Genomic DNA, 14,908 nt, shown 5'->3' on the forward strand with positions numbered 1-14,908 from the left:
TATCCCAGGGTCACAAAACCTTTCAGAGAGTTTAATACCACTATAATACATTAATCCATTGGCTCTTCAACAATGTGTATTTTGGCCTCATACAGTCTGCATGATGCCTTGCTCAGTGATTGAAAGAAAACCATTTCAGTGCCTCAAAGTTGTAATAAGATGCTTTGGTAATGCCCATTACCCAGATTGGTTTGTTTGGTTTTTTTTTTTTTTTGCTTTTTCTCAGCTTGAATCTCTTTTATGTTGTTATTTTGTAAGATGAGGTGGCATATCATGTTTGCTCAGTCATGACTGGGACATTAGTCTCTTTCAGAAGCACACTAATGCTTCCAAAATTACCATCCTGCTACAATGAAAGGTACCACCATGAGACTTGAAGATGTATGTGACCTTCTAGCAGAGATCACTCAATTTGTCCCAAAGTCTATCTGAATAATAACAGTGGACAAACAAAGATAATGAGAAGAGAGAAGAAACAAAAATTAAATAGTTCACCTTAACTTTCCCAGCATTTTCATCATCTTCCTTTTTTTCTTCAAATTCAAAGGCAACTGTCATGCGTTGTTGTCTCTGCTCTTCCCACAGGGTAGGGTTAAAGCTGTCACTGTCTGACTGGAAATCTACAGTTAGATTCCAAAGTATTATTGTTTTTTTTACATAAAGTGTTATTAATAGAGCTTAGTACGCTATGCAAAAAATGGCGATGGGTACTATGAACAAATACAAAAATAGAAAAAGAAAGAAAGAAAGAGAAGGAAAGAAGGAAACAGAGAAAAAGGAAGAAAGAAATAAGGAAAGAAAGAGAAAAAAGGAATAAAATTCCCTTGATGTTTGTTACATGGTCTTTTAATATCTTAACTCAAATTCAGCTTTCCTAAGTATACATTAATTATATATTGGGATTGGAAAGTTTTCCAGTGTAGAGAATAGGCTCTCTAGAGGATAATAATAACAGAGAGACTTGGACTAAGCATTTTAAAACATTATCTTTTTTAATCTTCACACCAGCACAATGGTAGTATTAATATCATCCTCAATTTATTAATGAGAAAACTATAGCTGAGTGTTAATAGACTTGCTCAAAGTCACACAGCTTCTTTGTGGCCAATGCAGGATTCTATTCCGTGTCGGTGTGATTACAGAGCCTGTATTTGTAACCATTAAATTCTATCAGGATTTTGTGAAAGCTACTACATAACGTTGGTTTTTCAATAAAGTGTCCATGATTGCAACTTTTTGTTTTGGTGTGCGTGTTGAGGGGGCAATAGAGGGGAGCCTGTTTTTAGGGTAACAAACATGGAAAATTTAGTCTGTAACATTAAGATCTCAATTAGTCTAAATGTCTCAAATTAACTGGGAAAATAAATGGCTTATAAATCTTTAACTTATATCAAAATATTGGCTAAAGATAGTATCTTTTTTGCAACGCTATTGTGAAGATCACATACAAATGCAACGAAAGTGCTTAGTTTAGGATAAACTCTTTCCCAAAGGAGCACCTTTATTGTATATTTCCTTGTTAGTTGCAAAGTATTCTGAAAGTTCAGTTATTACACTTCTGCCTGAAAAACCAAAGGGTGACTTCCTTAAGGTTCAAGAAAACTTTTCTACTATCAACTCTTCCTCCCTCAAAGGAAAACAAAACAAAACTAGGTGAATTCCTGAACATCACACCTTACCTAACGAGATCTACCTCACTCCCTGGAACAAGTTAGGGATTTGATCTTTGAGACAGGATCTCAGAAATGACTAGAGAATATGAGATATTTTTCATTTTCCCCTACATCCTTTTGAAATGAAATATTTTGATAATCTAGGGATATTAAAATGAAAATATAAGTAAAATTGCAAGAATAAAACATAACCCTTACTTAAGACTTTTCTTATCCCATATATAAACACACTAGCTTTTCTTTCACAAATTCAAAAGATCAATTTTCTTGAAGACTGAATAATACATATGAAAATAATCTTTCCTTTTCCTACTTCTGTAAGTCAAATTTTGAACAAAAATATCCTGAAATATCCCAAAATGATTGGCTTACATTTGTAAGTCAAAGGCTAAAGACATTTATTATAATTATCCCTAAAAATAAAAGCAAATAGTTTCTTTTAAAAGTTGGTCTCATTCAAGTGGATTGGGTGGATTTAATCTACAGGTGGATTAAAGTGGGTTTACTCTTCCAAGAATTACTTTCACTGTAAGACTATAGAAAATGTGCACGACAGCCTGTGCTGGCTTGGGCTAAGGAGCTTATGCTGAGTTCCAAAGGGCAAAGGACAAACCTCTTTTAAAAGTTTTATGAATAATGTGATCGTAGGATGGAAGATTTAATTATTGAAAAAGGTTTAGGTTTTTCAAAAAGTATTCCTATCATAGTTGCTGACATTGTTTAGGGAAACTCAACTTGAAAAAGAAAGAATGGTCATAATTTGCAAGTCATCTCTTAGGGTTGACGTTTAACATGAAATAATTTGGGGCCTGAGATCACGGGACTAAATGTTTAAACTGTGTTCATGAAATTAGTGAACACAGGAAATAAACCAGCTCATTAAACCTTCTTTAAGATCTGACTCTTCTTAGCTCATTCAATTAGTTAACACTAGGTTAACCAGTCCTGTGTCATGCAATCCACCAGGAGAAGTTTCTCCTAAAAGTCAATGCTATTTTCATGTAAGATATAAAAAGGAAGAGTTTTGTTTTTGGCATCTTACTTAAAATATTATAGTGTGGAAGATAAGATTCATGTTTAGAGTTAACCCTCAAATGATCTATGTGTGCCATGTAATTATCTCTAAAGCCTTGCCCATGGTCAATATTCCTGGCCAGAGATCAGAATGACGTTAATTCCTTTTATCCATAATCACATAAGTATGGGAGGAATTTCTACTGACAATTTACCTTCATCACCACGAGGTTGCTGGGGAAACATGTAGTTAGTCAATACTCTTTGCTTTGTTTCTGGATGGGCTTCAGTTTGTAAGGGGATAAGGGCTTTGGACTGGAAGCAAAGAATATACAAATTAGATTAGTTAAATAGTAAATATGAAGACTGTTTCTTTTATATAAGATAATGGTCAATAGTGTGGCCTCACTGAAGCTGAATGAACAATTAAAAGAAAATCAAGGAGAAAAGTAATGAAATTAGAAAGTATAACAAAATAAGACTATTGTTGAGGAATATTTTTAAATTCCAAGGTCTTCATGATGAAATTTTCTTTTTCTCTCTCTTTTACAAAACCTATTCATCTTCACTGAGCAATGTCAATTTTAATCCTGAAAAGACCCAAATGTATTAAGTTGTTTCAACTAAGTAAGCTTTTGGTATGGTTCTATATGCCCATTCATTTTTACATACTGTTGCCCTAAAAAGACAAATGGAATCTTCTATCAAATTCATGCTATGCAAGACCATCTGTGGATTTAATTAGGTTACAACATAAACATTTACTTTCAAGAGGTATTTTTGCAACCAGAGTGCACATACAGATAAGCAACTGTACTTGTATCTATCACAACATATTTACCTATGAGTGGTTATATTTCATTCTCTATTTTTAATTTTATTTCAGAAATACTATTTTTGTAGAGTGTTTTAGAACTTTGATATTATATACAAGGCATGCTGTAAATAGAAATATATTGGAAATGATCACATTATTTAATGTTTTAAAAATCTGCTTATTTCATGACGTTGATTAATACGAGTGAAGCACAAAGGGGATTTGGGATACCAACTTGTCTCATGAAACTATGTCAGAAACACATTAAATCACTGTTCTAAATAAAAGTTAAATGATGCAGTCACTGTTCTGTTCACTCTCCCACAAGAGTAATAAATCACGATATTAGGGGATGTTTTTTCACAATGCAAGTCTGTAGAGTAGACTGTTCCATTAGCATAATTCTCACTGATTCCAGAAATGATTTATTTATAATGATAGGTTGATGCCTTGAAAAATCTATAGTTCATTGATAAGATTTAAATTTGAATGACAATCTAATTTTTTACTCAGTAGATGAAAGCAAGCACTGTAATGACTATAGGGACACGAACATTATTCTTACACTTACATTTTACCTTTATAAATGTTTATTTTAATTTTTCATGAAAGTAGCCCAATACCTAGAAGTCTGAACCATTCATTTACCAGTAACTCTGCTTTTCTGCTATCAATAAATAACAAACTAAATTCAAGATGATTTGTTTTCATTTGACTATTCACATTTTTGGATAGGTGTCTCAAAATTTTAGTATTACCAGAAAAGAGTAAAGGAGGACTAATAAACTACGTCAAAACTCTCTCTCACCCGTTTTCCTAGGGGCAAATCAGATGTCTGCAACTGCTTCTTGTTATTTTCCAGTTAATAAAATTTTTCATTAGCACTCAATTACTGATTAAATTATAATCTATTTTTATGAGTTTCAGGAATAAATTCAAAACAATTTCAGAGAAAATACTAATAGTGGCAAAGATATCTGCAAATTTCTTGAATAAAGTTTTAGAATTAAGTTGATTATAATTAAAAGTATGAGAAGAAAAAGGAACATGGAGGATAATAATTCCCTCTTGTGCGGATTGTGGTAATGATTTCTTATCTTCACCTTCAGAGATATAATTAAAATATGTCCTCTAAGGACATACATGTACCACCTGGAGCTACAAAGCTATAAAAATGATCATTTTGTGTATTAGATCTCTGACAATGAAGTAGATGCTAAATTGAAGTATTTAAAAAGGGTGGGGATTACAGTACTGTTTTGTCTACAGGAATGAAATACAGATTTGAATTACTACCTTTACAAAAATATCACCTCCAGGGGATAAAGAATATATTTTGCAGTAATTGTCAGAGGTATCTATTGGGGTTAAGTTAGTAATCCAGAGTTTCCATTAGCGTCCATTTTAATAAGCAAAATAAATCAGGTAATAAAAGTTTTTACCTGATTGTCAGAAAGCCACAAAGCTGCAAGCTCCTTAAGTTTGGTAAATGAGAATGGTAAATTCTTCAATCTGCAAAAAACAAGAAAATTCTAATAGCATGGGTGAAGATGGATAAAATTCACTTTTATGAAGAATTATTTAGAATACTGTAACTTATTGATTTCGTTTTCTTCTCTCCAATTCTTTCTCCACTGACTAGCCTGAGCAATCTTTAAAAAGTGAAAAATCTCCTGTTTACAGCCCTTTAAATGCTTCCTGTGGTATCTAGGATAAGTTCAAAATTATTAGCATGCCTTGTTGGACCTTATAAGATCTGGCCACCCAGAATTCCTCCAGAAGGTTCTGCTATTCTTTTCCTGACTTAGTCAGCACTACTGGCCCTCTCTCAGCCTACTATGAGGATTAGCCAAGCCCTTTCCTTTGTCTGGAATACTCTTTCTTGCATGCTCCTCTTGACTAAATATCATATGTCCTTTAGCTCTCAGCTTAAAGGCCATTTTCTCAAAGAGGCTTTTTCCTGACTCCTCATTTAAACTGTTTTCCCCAATCTAGTCTCAAAACACCTTGCATTTTCTTTCATGGAACATATCACAGTTTGTAATGACATTGATTTTCGTGATTATTTTTTCACTGTCTGATATCCCCACAAAACTGTAGCTCCATGAGGGCAAGGGGCCATGTCTGTTTTACTACTAAAGAAATTTACAGCTCCCAATGTTATGTTGCCTTCTGAAGGTGTGCCCTTTTGTTCCTTCACCCTTCATATATTACATAGTAGATATTTAAATAAGGAATCTTTAAAAATAGCATTTTGAGATTTGTGAAGTTTGGCTCAGCTTTAGTATTCAATTAAAACCATCTATTTAGCTTTGGCTTCAGCCTTTGGAGGGTCAAACTGCCAAATGCCTACTTCAACATCCTATATGATATCCTTGAAATTGGCATGATCAATAAATTGTGATTATATAGGTTATCATCATAACTAGACAGCAAAGCACATAATACAAACAAGGCATGCCAATGGATTTATTGTTAATTTCTGCATGCACACTTTTGAATACAGATAAGCATTTTAGACATAACTTGGAATGAAAAATTTCCTTAAGTCTTTAATATGTTGAATTCTATCAGTCAGTTGAAGAATAAATATATTTTGATAATGGAAGTGCAAAATGTTGCAATAATTAATAGGGATTGTGGAAGCAGTTCATTTTATATGCAAAAGCAGTTAAGTACTTTCAAATAATTTAATAAAGATATTGACAGCCAATGCAAATATTAACAGAGTGTACATTAGCAAGACAACTTTAGGAAGAATATAGTAACCTTTCTGAGCTAATAAATATTTGTAAAAGATAAATAAGAATATAAAGAAGGAAAAGAAATTATATAATAATTCTATTTTTATAGAATTATTTGTTATACTAGTATATATAACATTAAACCAAATTACATAAAAGATATTTCTAATTTTTAGTTATTTAATTTTATTTAACCCAGAAATTATGAAGTAAGGTCTTATGGGGAGAACTTTTCACATCATGTGGAGAAAAATTAAAAGCAGAATATTAATTCTGCCACATCAAAAGTACATGAGGGGAGGGGGCTGGCCCCATGGCAGAGTGGTTAAGTTCGCGTGCTCCGCTGCAGGCGGCCCATTATTTCGTTGGTTTGAATCCTGGGTGTGGACATGGCACTGCTCATCAAACCATGGTAAGGCAGCATCCCACATGCCACAACTAGAAGGACCCACAACAAAGAATATACAACTATGTACTGGGGGGCCTTGGGGAGAAAAAAGAAAAAAAATAAAATCTTAAAAAAAAAAAAGTACATGAGGGGAAAACTCTCCAGAATCATATACAGCAACATCCATGACAAATCATCAACAATTCAGTCATAAATGTAAAGTATGAAGAGATGAAAGCAACTGTTAGGATGAGCGACCCTCATTTTTCCTTGCCCTTCCGGTGACCTGCATTGAAAGTGAGCCTCTATTTAATATCAGAAATGTGCAAATAAATTGACCACAGGAGCAATGATGCTGTTGACAGTGCAAAGGAATAATTATTCCTGAACTATAATACCAAATGTTTAAAATGCATTCTATTATAAATATGACATGTAGTAATCATGAGTTTTGGACACTTCATATTTAATCTTTCATCCAAGCTGTTCATTTTCTGATAGTAATGTTCAACTTTGGCCTCAGCTTTGGCTGAATATTAATTTTAACCTCAGGTTAAGATTCATTGATTAATTCATTAATTTAAAAATACTAATTTGACTCAAGACTGTGTTCTACTCACTGTACTAGGAAATAAATAAAGCTTATAGTTCTAGATGGATGAAATATTTTAAACTCCTGATATCATGAGATTCTCACCCAATATCTTATTAGTATCTTTTGCACTAGCATCTAGCAATGTCTCTGTCCCATGGTAGGTACTCAGGTATGCTCTATTTGTTGAATAAATAACTCCACTATAATCCTTCTAACTATGGGTCATTTTTAATATTTGATAAGCATATTTTCTGCACGATCATGTAGCTTATTAATGAATCAAAGTTGAGCAGATCAAGAATTTGGGAGAGACTGCTATAGCTCATCATGAAAACCCTCCCTCCAAGTTGATGATAATGGACCTTGGTTCCGCTGGGAACTGTAATTGAATCCAGTGGGAATATATCTTCCTATGATATCTCTGTGACTATATTTCCTAACGTTATTCACAAGAATATAATCGGAAAACTTTGAAAAATATCTTGCTGAAAGTCATGCACAACATTCAAGGCAATTCCCTCATTTTCCTGTCTGGTAAGCCAGTCAAACCAAGTAATGAGGTTGGTTTGACATGACTTACTCTTGTTGCACCAAGTTATGAAGCTTCCTCATCACCCTAATTTTAAAAATAAAATCCCAAACCTTTTAATAAATTATTTTATTCTCTTAGTTGGGAACATTATTGAGCTACTAACTGAATGATTTTTTGAAATTCACACTATTTTTTTCTTAAACAAACAAATGAGTATTCCCACACTTATCTTGAAACTTTCAGAATCTGAACATTCTTCATGTTCCATAAAAACTAATTCTTGATAGTTTTGTTGAAAAATCTGTTTCTTAGACTATATTTTGTCTGACTGAAACTTAGTGAAAACAAAAAGTTCGTGTATTCTATTCTGAAATCGCTTTATATGCTTAGTAGTTATCTTTAGTCAATATTCATTTTTATGCTTTCCTATTTGAGGACAATTGTGGAAACAAAGATGGATCACAGTTTTAGATTTTTTTTAACCCATCCACCGATGTAACACTTTTGTCACAAGAAAAGGACTAATCTTTCCTTTTTCATCCTGCTCTGAACATGACTAAACGACCATTTGGTTGTCCTTACCATAATTCATAAACCTTACAACTTTTGAGCATTAGCTTATTAGCAATATTCTTACCAGAATTCTGATGGTGTTGACAATATACACATTGCCCAGCTAATTTACTGGAGACATAAATGGATACATGAAAACACATATGTGCTCATATGTATATACCTAAGCACATATTTTTACTAATAAATTCTGTAGCTTTTTATTACAGTTATTTTTCCATGCCTTCATAATATTATGCTTTGTGCATATAGGAGATACATATGGTATATAATACCATATGTTGGTATATAAATTTGGGTATATAAATTTTACATAATTTTAATATACAATGTATTATTTTAATATAATCAAATAATAAAATTTAGAAATATCAGTTTAAAAATAATCTAGCTTCTGCTGTTTTCTAACTATAGTCATGTATCACATGACGTTTCAGTCAATGCAGGACCGCATATATGACAGTGGTCCCACAAGATTGGTCCTATATAGCCTATGTGTGTCGTAGGCTGTACCATCTAGGTGTGTGTAAGTAGACTCTATGATGTTCACACAATGACAAAAGTGCCTAACAACACATTTCTCAGACTGTATCCTCATCAGTAAGTGATGCATAATTGTATTCCATATATTTCATCGTAAAGTTTCCAAAATTATTAACAAGAAACAATAATTTGCATTTAGTAAATAAGCAATATGTGATTGTGAAATGTTGCAGAAATACCTGTTGTCACTCAAATTTAAGACTCTTAATTTCTGCATTTGTCCAATCTCTTCAGGAAGAAATTCCAGTTTATTGGAGCGTAGCGACATAACTGTTACATTCTTACAGCTTCCAATCTATGGGTAACAAAAGAAAATAAGTAAAGCACAGTGTAAACTATTTTTATGTATTAATTTTATAATCTATAAAGCAATTTAATTAATTTACATATTTCCTTATCACTTTTCTCCTAATATGCATTTTTTATATATAACCTCACTCTAAAATATGTGTATATATTATACATATTCCTTTAGATATTAAGGCAATGTATATCTCATGTTCTTTTACATATTAGGGAGGAAGAATTTTCTTTATAACTTTATTTTCAGGATATTTATTAACTTTATTGTTTACATAAATCACATTGTTTTTGTCCACCTAAGTGAGTACCAACACAACTATGTTTATAATGGAGGATCTTATGTACTCAGAAAATGAAGTCCTATTGACATTTCCTTTGCAAAGTTAGTTTTACTTCATGTTACAATGGTATTTGTCATTTTTATTCATAACTTTTGGCTCTAAAATAGTGATACATTGATTACTGTTTCTTCTTTATAGAAGTGTTTAGTAGCAAATGTTAAATTAAAATATACTCCATACTTTTTTCTTGATATTAATAAATAAAAATCCTATTTAGAGATAAACACTAACAGAACCTCCTGGTGAATCCTGAAGTTAAAATTATGTTATTAGGCAACACAACACTTTACAAAACTTATTTACATTAAAAATATTTCACTTCAGAAATGGAAATGTAATTATTCAAAAATGTTATTTTTAACTCTTCTTAAAATCAAAATATATGAATTATTTAAAATTCTATTTCTTAGCGTTAATGTACAATATTTTATGACTTTCCTTTGCAAGTAATATTTAAGTCAAATGCATTTTGCGAGTCAAATATAAGAAGTTATCATTTCTCATTTACAAGAGAATGACTAACAAATATATATGTAGATAATTCCTATATATATTCACAGCCCAACTCATGAATCTACACTGCCACTGCACCTGTTAAGATTTAATCCCAAAACAGATTCATTAAAAGTTAATAGAAACAAGTTTATTCCTCACTTCTCTGGGTAATTCTGGAAGGAAATTCTCATCGACTGCTAATGTTCGAAGACTATGAAGGTAGCCAATGGTAGAAGGCAGCGACTCCAGTTCATTACAGCTACAGTCAAACTCTTCTAATAAAGATAAACTGAAAAGTTAAATACATTAGTTAGACATTTTAAAAGGTCAAGATGGCAAAAAAAAAGCTTTGAAAAAGCTGCATATCCAAATTCACCAAAGTTATTCGTCTATATTATATAAATTAATTATCAATTCAGCCAAATGGTTCAATATCAGTTAAGAAATAGTTCAATTTGGTAAAATAAATATGCTTTATGTTTTCCCTTTCTAAATTCACCTGTCATTTAGCTGAACCATTAAAAACGACAGGAGGTTTTGTTTATTTTTATAGAACTTAGTGTCATTTACAGCCAGCTGTTCATGATGTACATCCTTGGAATGAGTGCACGTAACTGGCATTGGGGAGGTAGGAGGGTGTGGAGGGCAGGTCCAAGAAAGGGAGGATGAAGAGGCAAAACATTAACAACAAAAACACTGATTAAACACTAGATATTTTACTAAGCATTTTGGAGATAAAAATAACTAATCTTTTCCCTATAACAACTCTATAAGATATCTATTATTTTTAAACCCACTTTACAGATAAGGAAATTGAGGCTTAAAGAAGCTAAGTAACTTGCCCAAGGCCACACAAATGAGGAGAGCTGGGACTACACGCAGACAATGCGGCTCCACTGTATTATCTTGCCTCCTGCATTTGCTCCGAGTATTTCATGAAATACTGTAAATAAAGAACTTAGCACAGTACCTGCCATAAGATACACGCTCAGGAAATATTTTCTCTTCTTATTAGTGGACCCTGATAAATTCATTTCTAAATCCTCTGAGGCCCCTACATGCAGGCATGGTCACCTTGTTGGGTACCAGGTGTGCATGACTATGTGATTGTGTGTGCATGTTGGTGGGGGCAGAGATCAACGTATATGGGAAACCCAGATTTATTTCTTTCTTAAAAAGAAGTGAGTTTAAAAAGAGCTTATTTATTTCTTAAAAAAAGTCTAGCACAGTGGCTTACACATATAATGCCTGTAATAAATGTGGTAGAATCGAATAAAAAAGGTTTCTATCAATGATTTAGGGTCTCATGTACTCAGCAAGAGGTCACAAAAGTACCAGGAACTTTTTAAAATAAAAATTTCAGATGTATGTTCAGAGGCAGAAGTCAAAGAATTAAACAATTAAAAATGTAATTAAAGTTTCTCATTTTTTCTTTCTTTTATAGAAACGTGTTTTGAGGTTAGTCCTGAGTGACAGTAAGGCAGTCCTTAGTTTGCACAGTTCTGACATGCACAAATTTCAGTTAACATGGTTTCATTAAACAACATTAGTTCCCCAAGAACATGGTTCAAACTTCAATTACCTCCATACGTTAACTGTGAGCAACAGCAAAAAGTATACGCTTTGTTGCTAACTCTTTAGTCTACAAAGCCCAATGTCAATAACAGATGTGCATCCTAATCAGTGATTAGTCTCATTACTTCTTTCAAAGTCTGTTAGTGACGGTCACTGCACATCTGTTATTCAGTTCACACACAGACAGTAAATCATGTAGTTGTGTTGCCTTCTTGTCAATCAGCCGTAGAGAGATACTATAGGTACAATAATTTAAAATTTAATATTAATAATTTAATAAATTTGCAAAGCACTACTATTGTTGGATAATGCTGTTGGTCACCCTAATTCTCTTGGGGTTTTAAATGAAAATGTGAAAATGTTCTTTTTATCACCAAGAACCACTCCATTAATACAGCTAACGGACCAGGGAGTTATTTCAACTTTGAAAGCTTATTGTCTTACACAGACTTTTGACTTGGCTATAATGTGGTTTCTTTAGCTGAGTTTTGGAAGAAATGACATAAAGCACACAACTGACAATATTCAAGCATCATGGCAGGAAGTAACAGCAAGTAATACGTGTGCAGTATAGCAGAAACTTTTAGCACACTGTGCAAATAACTTTGCAGGATTTGAATCAAACATAAATGGAGGTACAGAAGAAATAGCTGACTGTGAGAATGTTGCCTGCCACTATTCGAGAGACGGGATATGCTGCCAGGGGAACTTAGTGAACGCAAACTTGCTGACATAAATGAGGAAAGTGGTTGCGATAAAAAGGATGAAGATATCCCAGAGGACGTGATGTAGGCAGTAAACTTACACTGAAGGAACTGTCAGAAATGTTTCATAACGTTGAAAACACAAAGGATAAAAGTTTGGAAGTTGATCCACGCTTTTAAAAATGAGTCTGACAATTCAACGATGCACAGAAAAGATGTTCACCCTGAATTATAACTTACACAATGAATGAAAAGAAGGCAAGCATTGTTCAAACTAATCTTGATAAGTTTTTTACCAAAAAAAAACCCACTTTAATTCTTGATGTTCCTAAAATTTACAACGACCGCATACTAAGTAAATTTGTTTTACCATTATTCCATTTCCCTACATATTTATAACTAGTAATAATAGTGTTTTTAAAGACCTTTTGTCAGAACAATCACAATTTTCCCCATTGATTATGAAGACTGTGTTGCATAGTTTTAGCTTGCATGGTTGTTTTCACATTCCCTCACTACTGTATAAAGTGAGAACTTCCTACACTAAAAAGACAATGTTTTTACTGCACCATGGGTTATACTGAATTAATAACCTATAGCCTAAGAGTATTTTACGTCTCTGAGTAACAGAGAAAAGCTATTAGGTGCAAAACATACATTCCTTAATGATCTCTGAAATCCACAAGATTCAAGATGATAATCTAAGAGTCCAGCTGACTTTATTAGAAATCACCTAAGGTATTTTAATGCAGGACCCTATATGAAAACAGTGATGTCGCATTTACTCAGATTATCACTGGCATTCAAAAGCAAATCAAAAGAAGTGAAATAATCAGAAAGAGAAAGACAAATACAAAGAGTGAGTATGATCTCACTTATATGTGGAATCTAAAAAACAAAAACGAAAAATACTGAGCTCATAGATATAGAGAACAGATCGTGGTTGCCAGAGGTGGGGGGTGGGTTAGGGCAAAACGGGTGAAGGGGGTCAAAAGGTAGAAACTTTCAGTTATAAAATAAATAAGTCATGGGAATGTAACGCATAACATGGTAGCAATAGTTGGTTAAAAATACTATATTGCGTATTTGAAAGTTGCTGAGAGAGTAAATCTTAAGTTCTTATCACAAGAAAAAAGCAATTTTTGTAGCTATGTATGGTGACAGATCTTAATGAGACTTATTCTGGTGATCATTTTGCAATATATACAAATATCGAATCATTATGTTGTACACCTGAAAGTAATATAATGGTATACGTCAATTATACCTCAATTAAAAAATACATTCATTATACTTTATGCAAAAAAAGAGATAAAAAGTTACCTTTTTAAAAAAAGTTTTATCTATAGTCTATAATTGTGCACATTAAAAGTAATAACATTCTGCAAAGGAAGTGTAAAGTGCTTTAAAGCCCTGCTTCCCAAACTTTGGGGTGCACAGCAATCACCAGGAGAATTTACTAAAAGGCTGACTCGGAGTCAGTGGTGTGGGGTGGGGTCCAGATGCTGTGTCTGTAACAAGCTCCCAGGTGACGGAGATGCTGCTGGTCCTGGGGTTGCACATGGAGCTGCAAGGCTTTAAATAGAGCCCTTGCAGATATTTCAAGGGTAACATTTAAACACACACACATATACACAATAGATATGTCAATAACAGCTAAAATCGATACAATATTACAAGAGTTGTGTTCAGTCAGGCTTTTGTTCACGTCAGTGACACTATCGGAGGTAGAAATGCTTGAAATTGAACATCAACAATAATATTGACAATTTTCTAGAAATATTCTCTACATTTTTCTCTGCTTTAGTTTGGTCTCCATGAATTAGTCTTGGTTGGGAAGATATTACTGTGTCATTAACCCTCAATTACCTGGCTAATAAGGAGGAGAGACTGAGTATTACATAGATAATCTATAATTTCACTTTAACATTGTTTATGACCGTTAGAAACCACTGGATACCATTAAATTACTATTAACATAGATGCTAATAAACATAAAAATAAATGGCTTTGGGCTTCATTTTCTTAGGTCACTTTTAATTCTTAACAGAAGTGATGTAATTCAGTGAAAAACATTCAGACAGGCTTGAGTTTCAATTCTAGTGTGGCCACTTAATTGCTGAGTGACCTTTATCTACTACTAATCCTTGTTTTCTCATCTGTAAAATTGGTTGGTAAAGTCTAATACATAGAGTTTCAATGAAAATTAAATGTATGCTAAGCCCCTGGCATGGATTTGGCATTCCATTAAAATGACCTGTTACGAGGCATTGAGTACCCCGAAAAACCCAAATTTTGAACAATCTGTTTCTGAAACGTGTAAAAGTTATCCTGTAACCTTCCCTTTTACAATGAGTTGTTTTATGTAAATAAAACCTTCTAGTAGATAAGTGTAAAATTACCAGCAAGTGACCAGTAAGACATGGGAGCTAGACAAATTTCAGGTGACTATGAAGAATAGTGACTGTACAAGCAGAGATTTAGTAGAAAGGGATATAATAACCAAAGAGAGAGAGAGAAAACTTGGAAAAGGCAAGCTGTTTATATAGCTGCTCCCTGAAAGTGCCAGTATAGCCCAGGGGTTGAGAAACTAAATTGCAGCAGCCAGTGG

General features: G+C 33.1%; 1 protein-coding gene across 7 annotated transcripts in view; it reads right to left on the bottom strand.

The window, feature by feature from the left end:
* Positions 1-14,908, bottom strand: part of LRRC7 (leucine rich repeat containing 7) — a 492,999-nt gene that overhangs the window by 100,133 nt on the left and 377,958 nt on the right. For all 7 annotated transcript variants that reach the window (XM_070592305.1, XM_070592302.1, XM_070592303.1 and 4 more), the window contains 5 exons: positions 10,178-10,307; positions 9,059-9,174; positions 4,947-5,016; positions 2,903-3,002; positions 496-620 (listed from right to left, as the gene is read on the bottom strand). In XM_070592305.1, coding sequence (XP_070448406.1) covers positions 496-620; positions 2,903-3,002; positions 4,947-5,016; positions 9,059-9,174; positions 10,178-10,307 — 541 coding nt within the window. The remainder of the gene's footprint in view (positions 1-495; positions 621-2,902; positions 3,003-4,946; positions 5,017-9,058; positions 9,175-10,177; positions 10,308-14,908) is intronic.

The sequence above is a fragment of the Equus przewalskii genome, chromosome 24 (genome assembly GCF_037783145.1).
Source record: "Equus przewalskii isolate Varuska chromosome 24, EquPr2, whole genome shotgun sequence".
Classification (NCBI taxonomy): domain Eukaryota; kingdom Metazoa; phylum Chordata; class Mammalia; order Perissodactyla; family Equidae; genus Equus; species Equus przewalskii.